This window comes from Passer montanus, unplaced genomic scaffold (genome assembly GCF_014805655.1).
Source record: "Passer montanus isolate IOZ18808 unplaced genomic scaffold, ASM1480565v1 scaffold31, whole genome shotgun sequence".
Lineage (NCBI taxonomy): Eukaryota > Metazoa > Chordata > Aves > Passeriformes > Passeridae > Passer > Passer montanus.
In genome coordinates, this window is record NW_024367819.1 from 5823864 (window position 1) to 5836462 (window position 12599).

A 12599-nucleotide genomic window follows, 5' to 3' on the forward strand; every position below is an offset into this window, starting at 1 on the left:
AAAGGGGCGTGGCGGGGGGGGGGGGGGGGGGGGGGGGGGGGGGGGGGGGGGAGGGTAGGAGAAATGACTGGAAATAGGGGAGGTTTTGCAAGAGGAACACAGAGGTAGAGTTGGTGGTGGAAAGCGCTGGAGGAGAAGCATTCTTTGCTCTGTTGCCAGTGGTGTATGACCTGCAGGAGAAGAAGGTGTGAGCAAATTGGGTCTGGGAGGTTACTGCTCGAGCCTCTGTGGGTGGTGTCTTTCAGGATGGAGGTAGCTGAGGGTTGTAAGACCTTGCAGTCCTCTCTGACTGGCGCATTGCTGTGGGAGTGCCCTGGATCACGCTGCCAGCAGCCAAGTGCATTCTGTGCTGGCTCTTCTCCAGCCTGGCTCCTGGCCATGTTGGTTGTCTCAGGGCTGGTGTGAGGGTGGCCCTGGAGCCTGCTGGGGTGCTCCTGCAGGTCTGCCAGCCCCTGACACCCAGCCAGTGCCAGGTGAGTGAGCCATGAGCTGGAGCAAAACCTTCGGTGTCTGGCTGCATCTGACAAGAGCTGAGGGGCTGGTTGCTGCCTGGTTGGAGGGGTGAAGGAAATCTAAGCCCTAAATTGTCTCACCATGTGGAGATTTGCCATGAAGACCATCCATTTCAATGCAAAAACCTTTATTCTGGGTCTGTTTTCTTTTTATTCCCTCCCAGCCCTGTGCAGCAGCAGCCTTGTAGAGGGAGGAGCACCCCAGCCTAGTGGCTGTGGTCTCCCTGTGAGAGGGGATCTGCTTGCACTGGGTTGATGTGATGACCATTCATCCATTACAGCTGGTGTTGCAGCAGAGCCTACATGGTTTTGGCAATAATGCAGTGGTGATAAGTGCCAGGAACTCTCCTGAGGGGAAATTCCTACCAGGCAGCTATGCCTGGCAGCAGCTCCCCAGGTGTCTTCTGTTTTCCCTCAGCATGACTTCATGCAGGTGGACAATTCCTACAGGGTTTGGGCACCCTCAGCACCCACAGGCCATGGGGGCTGTACCAGCAGCCCAGGCAGGGTCAGTTCATGTCAAGTGTTGGGTTGAGAAGAATCTGGAAGGATGAGGCCAAAAGGTTCATGAGGCATTGCTTGGGTTTTGTTTGGAATCCTGGAGAGCACCACTGGAGTATCACCTTGTCTGGCAAGCCTTCATTTGGGACAAGGCTCTACAGGGATGCTCCTCTAGAGCTCCAGCTCCCATAGATACATTGCCTCTGATTTCACTGCTGAGTTGCACACAGGCTGCTCCTATTCTAGTCTTGGAGACAATCCAGTCAGCTATCTGCAGGGCTTTTCCCTTTTTTATTTTGTTCCTAGAAGAAAGACCTATTGAGATTAATTGCTTTGTGTCTCAAAAAAGCTGGTATAATTTGTAGGCTGCTTATTGACCATAGTTGTTCCACTTCTTGATAGTGGGGCATATTATTCAAATCCAGCATTGCAAATAGTCAGTGTTTATTTCTATGAATCACAGAATAAATACAAATTTGACACTGAAACTTTCACTTGAGCAATAGGTAATGCTGAGAGGAAAGCTCTCAGTGCCTGGCTTTGTACGTAGATGTGCTTTTCCATTGTGTGCAAAATGATGGATAAAGGGTGAGAGTTTTTAGTGTTCTGGTCTTCCTCCTGCAGAGATCATCAGTTTTCACCCCCTTGTCCTTTGAGCTAGTTAAGGTAATGCACACTGAAAGCAGAAGGAGTGATTGCCATTACGTCTGTTTGCTGGTTGCTCCTTACAGTAACACTGATTCGGGAGTGCCTTTGGTGGGGTGTCCCAAGACAGATGGAGGTTGAACCCCTGGGAAACATGGGCCCAGACCTTCTGTTTCTCTGCTACGAGATGGGGTCTGCTCTCTGTCTCATCTCACAGTGACATGTGGGTCAGAGCCTCCTCCCTGGGTTTCTGCGTGGCCAGAGCTGATCAGACCTAGCTGCCTGTCAGGGAGCTGGGGACATGTGCTGGGGTACATGTCCTGTGTCCTGCCCTTGGACTGCTTCACTTGCTCCAGCAATGTGGGGAAGTTTGGGCAGCTGCAGTTCTCTCACTTCTTTGTTGACAAACAGAAAGGAGCACTTTTGCCTGGTGAAGAAGGTGCTGGTGACATGTGAGGGGTGTTGCACATTTTCTGTTGTACTTCAGTCTCAGTATTTATAGGGGGGCTTCTAAAACTTTGAGCTTTGTGGTGTCTGCAGGTGCTGTAAGTTATGCAAGATCACTTGGAAAGAAAGGTGAAGATAGACTTCTGTTTTTTCCTTGTAAGAATTATATAGACTGTCTAGAGGCTTAGCTTACAGTAGTGTAATCTAGGTAAAATGGATGTGTTTAGTTCCAATTAAATTACTTAATTGTCTGTGTAGGGGAACCCCAGTTGAAGGGTCATAAGTTCTGAGTCTGTAATTAGAAGCTTGTTCATACTTGATGGCAGAGCTTGTCTATGGAATGGAAATGGTTCTGAGAGTGAAGTAAACTTTAAATACCTTATGGAATCTTGTGGAATGGGCGTTAGGTGAGAAGTGTCTTGTCTTGATCAGACAAGATTGTTGACAGTGGTCAGCATGTAGAGGAACAACAAAGAGTCATAATTTAGAGGGTTGATGAGCTCTGCTGTGGCTGAGCTAGGCTGTCATCCTGGCAGCATGCTTCCTGTCACTGTGAAGCTTGAGAGCAGAAAGAAATTCTGCGTGGGTGTGAGAACCTGAAAGTTGTAGTAGGAAAGCCATTTGGGGAGGTGCTGCGAGTCATCGCTGGTGCTGTTGCTGATGGAGGCTGGGGAGAGGGTAGGAAGGCTTCAGGGCTGGCTCCCAGCACTTGAACCTGGGAGCAGCTACTGACAGAGGTGTCCCAGGCCCCAGTGTGTCTGAGATATGAAATGGGGGCTGAGGAAGGGTTTGGAAGGGGGTGGATTGGTAGGACAAAGAACAAAGACTGAAAATGGCAGGAACCAAAGTGAGCAGAGGGTAAGGATAAAGTGTAGGATTACCACAATTTACAGGCTGTGTGTTACTCAACTGATAGGGTTGGCAGAGTGATGTGCAAAGTGGTCATTTAGACATTTCCCATTAGAGGTGAAGATTAGCATCTAACGGGTAAGGGAGGCCAGGGACTGCAGTGGTTCCCAGCACAAAAGGGGGAGAATTTTACAAAACAGATGGAAAATAGGCTGATTCTCAGTTGATGTGTGTATGGGATAGTTGCTTGAAGAAAAGGCCAGAAGGTCACAGATAGCAGATTGGTGGTACTTTTTTTGCAAACATCAATAAATGTTTTGCATAAAATTATTTCATTTTCCTTCATAGTGTCATATGTAAGAAATGTCATTCTGGAGTTTTTTGGTTACTTTGATAGAGATTAAATTACATCACATCAAAGCAAACCTTGGGCCCTAGTACATCTTGTTATCTGAAAGATTATTTTGGAACAACACAGTGGGTGTCTAGGGTCAACTGATACAGAAAAATAGTAAATTACTGGGAAAAAACATTACTTGGGTTACATTTTTGTCACAATTAACTGTAGAATTTTACAATGTCAATAGTTCTTCTCCTTTACATTTGATCTTAAATTACTTTAGATTTATAAGAGAGCATCCTTGTCCTGTATTTTAAGTATCTAATTAGACAGTAGATCTCTCCAGGAAAAAAGGTTAAAATACTACATTTTTATTTTTGTTTTTAATCTCTGGGTCCTTGGGCTTGTCATGATTTATTTTTCTCCCTGGAACACTGCATTCCACAGCTTGTAATGGCCTCCTTTTTCTGCTTGGACTCATCTATAAAGACATTTTGTAAGATTTATTGCATTCTTTTAACTTCTAAACACGAGGGAAACACAAATGATGATCCACAGTTCAGACCAACAGCAGAGAAGGAAAAAAAGAATTTATATTTTTAAGTGTTTCCCTGTACAGTCCTGTGTGTTTTGCTGGGCTATGCTTATCTCTGCTGTGGGGTCAGTGACAATAGGAAAAAAGAGGCATCAGATAACAGAGGGCACTGATGTTGTGAACGTATGAACCAAGTCCTCTGGAGCTGCTCTTGAGTCATGCATTTTCATGCACATCACAGTAGCCATTGGGATTAACCCTGTGAAGAGTTCACATAGGGAAGTCCATGGGACAGCAACAGGAAGGCTGTGAGGTTTAGTTTTTGGGTCAATTAGTTTTGCTTTCTGGTGCTTGTGGACTGCCCAGATGCTGTTTGCTAGTATCACAGGAATTACTGAGAAAATTGTGGTTGTTTGCTTGTATATTTTTACTTTGTAAACCTGTCTCTCAGGTGACTTCTGTGCAATAGCTCTTTGTTTTCATTTTTCCTGTCCTACTAAATTTTATGTTTACCATATTTTACATTATCTCTCTTGTTATATAGATTTGAGCAACTTAATATAAATTGACTGTGTGACAAAACTTTAATATTTCTGGTTTATGTGTTTGGATACCAGGATTAACTTCTGTAAGGCCCTGCAGTTTATCAAGTACACCTAGGGTTGATAAAAAAAAAATTCTTGAGCAGCAAAGAGCGGCTGAGGGAAGTTGGTTGCTCCATATCTGTTGCCCTGCCAATAAATCCTCTCGATTTATTGGAACAAGGCTAACAACAGGGACATGTTAAACTGCATAACCATGCCCAAGCAGGCAGTACGTGGCATCAGTCAGGCAGTACCACGTTCAGCATGTGTTGTTAATGGCAAGGCTGTGACTGGTGACCAACTACTGCAGTTGGTGCCCACGAGGTGGGTAATGGGTCAGTGTGTGTGGAAGGGATTGTTCTAAAATGCTTGCAATATGTGAACTCTTCAGTAGGTGACTTAGCTTGTTTTCAGAGAGCAGTTTTAATAGTGATCCAGCTCGTGTCAGGGCTTCCATGGTGCATATGAGCCTACTTCTGCCTTTAAATAAAAATCTTACTAAAACAATGAAGGTTGTAATTCAAATACCAACTTGTTGATCAGGAAGCTTTTGGAATACCTTCTGCCTTCCTCCCATCCAATATGGGTCATCAGCACCAAACCAAAACCTCACCTCCTTGTGAAAAACACCCTGAATGATTCAGTTGAGTATGGGATACATGCAGGCTGGAAATCCCGGGTGTGACTTGTAACTTTTGTAAGAAGTGGGGATTGTGGGATTTTTTTGATGTACATAAGCACTTAATTCAGCATTCTTTTAACTCACTTGACTCAGCTGTTGTGAAATCTCTTGGTGTCATTTAATGATCTGATGCAAACAGGGATTTTCTAAATTTGGCATCGTGTCACAAAATGGTACCATAAGAGAGAAATCATTTGTGCTCCTGTCATTGAGAGCCTACTTTCATGTACTTTGCTCATGTTAATAAATTATATTATGAATTACATCTTTTGTTAAAACATAATTTCTATTAAGTCTCGAGCTTAGGGGTATTTTTTCAATGGAGAAAATTAATTTTACATTGTTTTGTGGTATTTCCCTTAAATGGAAGGCTTGAAAGACAACTTTTTTTTTCTCTCACATTAATTGTGCAAGATAGCATTTGTTCTCTGGCTTTTTAGGCCACTTCTTCATTTGAGTCCCTTTTTGGCATGTTCATCACTGCACTAGTAAGCTCTGATGGGGACAGCAGTGCAGTTTTGAAGGGTTCTTCTTTCTCAGTGAAATGCACTTGACTGTTGTTAGGCTGAGTTTGCCATTTTGTTTTATATTTCTTAAACTTGTTCTTTTTGTTGTTGCTCTTTGCGTTGGTTCATCCTATCTCAACCTCTAATTTTCATTTCCAGAATAACATCGAGAGTTCTTTTTTTGCATGCTGTCTCTTTAAGGTTTATTTTAGAGTTTTCCATGTATTCAGCATGTTTGTTATCTTGAACCATTTGTATCTAGAAAGGAAAGAAGTTTTTGCTGAATTCTCATTTAGGCTTGTCTTCAATCTTATTCTAGTTTCCTGCATATTGCACTTGACCTTCCAGAAATGCTGGGAGGGTCCTTGAGGATGGATATTCCTGCACTTTGCCAAGAAGGTCCTCTCGAAGTTCAGGAGCCAGCTTGGTCATCTTCCTGTTCTTTGTGCTGACCCTGCAGAGTGGCTCTGGGTTCCTATTTCCTGAGGATTTCAAGTACTGTAATATTTCATAACATAATCTTCTAGCTAGTAATGATAAAGTTCAAGGTAGTTTTACCACATCCTTATCCTAATGAAGGCCTGATTCAAGATTAAATAAAACAAAGCAGACTTTTCAGAGCTTGAGCAGCAGGACTGCAAAAAGCCCGCTTCAAGGAGATGAGGTCTGTACATGTGATCCTGCAGCCCTCTCTCATGACTTCAGTCTTGTTAGATGATTTTGTGTTACAGTGGGTTTAAGAAATCTGAGGGATGCATGGTTCTGGCAAAAATTAAAAAGAAAGGAAAAGTAGCTACTCAGATTTCAAGAAGAGCTCCTCCTACTTTCTTATTTGGGTGGCAGCCATTATTAGCAGTCGGTGTGTTTTCTAGCTAAGTGATGCACAGTCCTGTCTCTGAATCAGCCCACAGAAAAATTTCTCCACCTAAACAAGAAGGCAGTGTGTGACAGAGATGGAAGTATTAGAACAACTAGACTGAAGAAAACAGTGAGTTTGAGTGAGAAGGATGAATCTGTAGAGACCATCTTCTGTAGTGCTGCCACATGCAGCTCATTTGTCGTGTTGTTTTGCTTGGTGTTTGTCTGTGAATTCTTTACATTAATAAATGTGCTGACTGATGTACTGGGTGCTCTGCCTAACCTACTAACCTGTGCATCACTCATCAAAGGATAGACATGACAAAATATGGAGGTTATCCTCCTAGAAGTAATACTTTTCTTCCTTTCCATGTTCACATGAGATGCACTCACAGGATATGTGTCGTCCCCTTTTGGTTTCCTAATTCTCTCACTGAGTCTGTTTTTCTGTATCTAGAATGATACATAGCCTCTATCAAGTTGCTTACTTTTCTAGGATTTGCTCTTCTTTAATCCCTTTTATTTCCAAATCCTTCAGCTTGTGGTATTTTTGTTCTACAGTATGACATTTGAGATTTCCTTTATGGTTCTTCTAACTAGGAACTGCAGTTTATAACTTTTGAGATGTAATTATCTCTAATTCCTCTTACAATTTGTGTGGTTAGTCTTAGGACTGCTCCGAAAGTTTTGCTATCAGTTGATGCTCTTCACATTTGTTCTGTCTATTAGATGTTCTGTCTGGACCACATGCTCCTACAAGTGGCTGCTTTCTCCATCTTGGCAGGGTCACTCTGTCCTGTACAAATCCTTGTCCTGTCATCTCTATGGTTCTTCACCGCAAAATAAGGCTCTGATCTCTCCATGCCTGTCTTTTTCCCTCAGCCATAAATTATACCTAGGATGTTCTGAAACTATTGGAACTTTCTGACAGTTTGCTCACATACCTTGTTGATGTCTGTGATGCCTCCCAGCTCCTGTCAGAAATTTCTTTCCCAGATCTCCTTTCTTTCCCAGCTTTCCTTCAGTATGCTTTGTGCTGGTGCAAGTGACACCTGTAACGGTGTGATGGTCTGTGCCAGCATTTGCTATGTTTAGGATACTATTTTAATGAAGAAATGTCTTCAGGCTGTACTCCTCTGTCAGCTGTTAGGATGTCCCAGTACAGAGCTTTGGTGTTTCATCCAATCTGCCTTCAGCCTCTTGCTTCTACAGCCTCTCTTTTCTCACTTGTCTCAGCAGGACAGACAACATCACTGTTTGTCTGGATGGCCTCCTGCAATGTCACTTGCTCAGTCTTTCATTGCCAGGAACATACATAAGGTTTTATGGTGAAAAACCTCTGGGGGATTTCCTCCTCCTGCACAGAAGTGGCCCCTCAGGCACAGCATGATCCCCGACCCACAGCAGAATTCCCACAGTGCTTGCTGGTGCTTGGCTGACAGTTATGGCTCTGCTTCTGTTGGCTTCATAAATATTATTTTAAAGGATTTCAGAAGGGTTTGGGTTTTTTCTAATGTTCCATATTAGTATTTCCACAAAGTTGTTGCATTAGTTCCATGCTTTGACTTTTTAACACTGAAATGGCGCCATTAGCAGGGACAAGAGTTGCCTGAGGAGCGTTGGCTGTGCAAATGTGGGCATATAAGGATGAGGTGCCAAGATGTAAATTTGCAGGAAATGGGATGTAGTCTTTATTGATGTTATTAGTATTCATAAAATTTTCACTATATTGAGGATGTGTACATCTTCTTGCATATTTGTGATAGTTTTACAGAAGATATATGGAAGTGTTTTCCAACTAAGTATTTAAATTCTTTTTTAGAACTTTTACTGTTTATTAAGAACTGGCTTCAGAAACTAGTCCCAAAAGTCAATTAAGAAATCTGTTGGCTTATTAATTTCTAAATATCTGCTGCACACAGAACTTAAAATGCTACTTGCATTAGGTGTAATGACTGTTTCCTGACTGGAGAGTTGAATGGAAACATTTAAGTGGATTTCAGATCAAACATATGAACACTTGCAGCCTATTAGAGCATTAATTTTAATTTGCTGTTTTGCACAGTCAAGCATTTCCTCCCAGAGCAATTTGAGTGTAAGTGGGTTTTACTGTAAGAGGTGGTTTATTGTTTGGTTGGTTTCGTATTTTTGGGAATGGTTATTGCTTGGTTTATTTTTCTCTTGATAAAGTATAGCACTAATCCAGTGTGAAACAACATTGCATTTGCCCTTTAACAGGAAAAGCCTTTACAGTTCTCAGTGCACTGTCAGTGTGTTCTAGCTTCTGATGACCCATGTAGGTATTTGGGGCTTCAATCAGTGTCAGAGAAGCTTTAGAGGAAGGTATCCCTGCCAGGCTATTATGTTTTGCACGCCTGCACACTGATAAGCTGGATAGGGGATATGAATGTGTACGAAAGCTCCATTCTCAGACAGGAGTTTTTGAATGGGTGCTCTGATTAATACTGTATTTGTTTCCCCTCTTTCAGGTATTCACTTACAAACAGAGCACGATCACACACCAAAAAGTAACGCCTATGCATCAAACAAGCACAGAGAGTGTGGAAGACATGGCAGCACTTGTAGATCTCCATGAAGGCTCCATTATGCACAACTTATTCCAGCGATATCAGCAAGATAAAATCTACGTAAGTTTTTTCTAAAATTAAGAAGAATATCCACTGGGAATGTTTTTGAATGTGTGAGTGCTGTGTGTGTTTTGCTGTTCTGTGCTCTCTCTTCTCCTAATGCTTTCCAGTTCCTTGTATCCACAGAGGGCTGAAGCATGCCTCATATTGTGACTTCACCCACAATAATGGAAGGACAAGGTAGCTCAAGCTGGACACGCAATCCCTTGAAAAACTGGCATGCTGCATACACTTCTACACTTTCAGTGACAAGGTTGTTAAAAGGACTCTCATTTTCCTCTTCTCCTTTAGACTCTCTACCCCAACAAAATGTGCTCTGTATATCACCAGAGAGGATGTGGTGAATTTGGTCTGTCACTGCCATTTGAGATCCTGTTAGGCCTTCAAGATCCAATTCTGATCAGCTTCCCCTCTTGCATTGTAGTAGAAAGGTTATTATGAAAGAAGCATACGATTGTCAAGCTGAGTGTTTGTGCTGTTAAATAAAGATAGTTGGAGTTTGAGATCTATGAAAACAGACAGCTGTTTATCAGTTTCCAAAACTAGGAAATAGTCCACACAAAATTCCTTTTCTGAATTCTTTAATGAAGATTTTTATTATTATATTTACCTGCTCCTTTAATATTTTCATTACTCTTAAACTAGATTCAAATCTTTCATGAGTCTGGAACTTCACTAATCATGAGAACGATACAAGGAATATTAGCAGCTGCTACAGGTTGCAAAATTGCACTTTTCAGTGGTCCAGTGGTTGGCCATTTTGGTTGGCGTTTTTTTACTAGTAATTCCAGAACACAATTTGTGTTTCATCACATGTCTGGGCCCTTGATTTGACCATATACATGCTTTATTTCAACCATCATCTACTGAGTTTGGCTTCTTATTTTTAAATATTAACATATCAAAGTGAAAAAATAAACTTTCCCTGTATTTAAGATTTAATGAAAAACAAAAAAGGGCACAATGAAATAATATTCCTTTGCACATTACCCTAAAATAGCTAGCGTGGGGAATCCTCAATACTGAGGCAGTTCTCTTTACATAAGTCTTTATGTATTTTTTTTCTCAAAACAAATGAACTGTTTTACCTTTTAGAAAAATCAGCAAACAAAATATGAATAGCGTAAGTGAACAGCCCTGCATGTGAGAGTAAAAAACATACTTGACAGAAATTTAGTTTTCCAGCAGTGTTGTTAGATTAGCATATGGTACTCAGTGTGAGTCAAAATTTTAAAAATTGTTTCATGATGTGCACTCACACAGAGGACATGCCCCCTTTTAAAAAACCATAAGGGTATGAGTGTGATTTTTTTGATGAGGCATAGAACAACCTTGTTCTGAAGAGGCATGTCCTAGCTTCTTTCTTAGCTTGTCAAGGCAAGTTTAGGGTGTTCTGATCCTTGGTGCTTAGTGCAGTGTACTCTTCTAGACAAACAGGTTTGTGTGCTGTTAATGATGACAGATCTGCAGTTGCTACTGATTGTGCATTGTCCCTTCAGTTTTGTTAATGTAACTGCTTACTCTTTTGAATCTACCTGAAAAATTATTGAAAAGGTTGTTGGAAAAAAATGTGTGTTTTGAAGTGCATATGAAAGCCTTTCTCTTGCCCTGTGTTCTAGTAATCAGGACCAGACTATAGAAGCATCTTCTTTTCTCCAACCTCATTGGTACCCCACTCCTACTGCAGCAAGGGTATTGTTTTAGCAGGAAAGGGCTACAAAAAATCCCAAAAAACCTGAATGCATGTCTTGACTAATTTCATTAAAGTTTATAAATATAGGAGCATGTATTTAAAAAGAGGGTGTTGTCATTGCAAAAGGAGGTCTGTCATTTTGAGCCAAAATTTCTTCACTATATTGAGCAATTCAATAATATTTTAATGTTAAAAAAAAAAGAAGACTGAAGATGCATTAAGCTTACCTTTGTTGGAGGTTATTTTGCAGGAGATCATTCAAACTTGCTCGATCATTCGGCTTTGGGACCAAACTAGTCCTAGTACAGAACAGTAAAAGCCATTGGAATTTATGCCAGGAGCAATCGAAACTTTACAGATTATTTATTTGCCTTCTTCCTTGGCCAGGAGTGGCTTCATTATTGTAGTTCATATGTTGTCTCTTGTATCTGCCTCATCACCTTGGCTGTATCAACCCTGGTGCACTATGGATAAATTGGGAAGGCATGTACCACCCTCCTCTGTGGGCTTAGGGGCTGATCATCCCATTGAAAGAATTCTTACCATCCCCGGATACAAACCACCCTATAATTGCTGTGTTCTGTCTTTTAGCTTACAGATCCCTTTTATCTCAGTTCTGTGCATCTTCCTGTTCACATCCTGAGTAGGGGAAGAGATATGCAAAGGTGTATGTTGTCATTTTTTTGAGTTCTCTGCTTGTAGTATTGCAAATATATTAGTGTGGTTCTTGATCATGGCAGCTTTTTGTTCCTTCTCTCAGTGGCATTCGGACCAGGAAGCACCTTTTTACCTTAACAAAGAATACGCTTTGTTGGGATTTGAGTTTTGGGCCTTGCTTGTTCGCACACATATAAAAATTATATTGAGTGCAATATACTTCATTGTAGAAAAGTGTGTATAATTTCAAAGGTACAGAAGAAACAATTAAAGGGAAATTTAAACAGTTACTTTCTCAGAATGACAATTGTTTATGCAGATCCTCCACTGTTAACTTGTGTGTTGTTCTGTATTTGAAGAGCTGTTTCTCCAGCAATGAGCATTTAAATAAATATCTTCAGATGTTTGAACTCAGTCTACTCTTCCGTTACTTATTAACATTTTTGTCTCACATACTCATACCCGTGTTCCTAAACTTTTCACTACTTCCTAATTCATACTACAAAGTTAATTGCTGTTGATGCCAAGTTTTGTCAAACACGTCAGCAACTTTATTTGCTGCTGCCAACAACTGCAGCTTTAAAGGGTCAGCAGAGGATTTTCTATATTTCCTGGTATCTCCTGGGGAGGGAAGAATATTAACTTAGATTACAGATTATGTTCATCATGAGAATGATTTCTGGCTTTGAACATAATTGAGGCTGTCAGCTCAATCTTTGCTGTTTGCGAGGTGAATGACAAAACTTTGTTCTTGTTTATGTGGAACCATCTTTTTGTATCAGTGTCATGTCTGTTAACATCTTGTGATACGTTTTGTGTGAATTTCCATGAAAGAGTGTGTGCTTTCCCTTTCTGGTCTGTGAGAAGCATAGGATATACAAGTCCTTTCTTGATTCTTCTGGGCAGGCTGGTACTGTCTGGTATTTTTTTCAGGCTTTGTGACTAATACTGCATTTATTTGAAAGTTTGGTTCTGTGCTATCACTACATTTGTTGTCCAGGAAAGGACAAAATTTAGGATGGCAGTGATCATATGATGCACGAGCTTTCATTGCTACTTCATCTCCCATTTTGTTCTTCTTGGGCACAACAGTGGGTGATCCAGCTGTGGACATCAGCATACAAGGTTTAATGCTCATCTTT

At 41.2% G+C, this 12599-nt stretch overlaps 1 protein-coding gene across 1 annotated transcript in view; it reads left to right on the forward strand.

Moving 5' to 3' along the window:
• The window catches only part of MYO10 (myosin X), a 162817-nt gene that overhangs the window by 64219 nt on the left and 85999 nt on the right, over positions 1–12599 (forward strand). The window contains exon 3 of the mRNA XM_039714801.1: positions 8949–9107. Coding sequence (XP_039570735.1) covers positions 8949–9107 — 159 coding nt within the window. The remainder of the gene's footprint in view (positions 1–8948; positions 9108–12599) is intronic.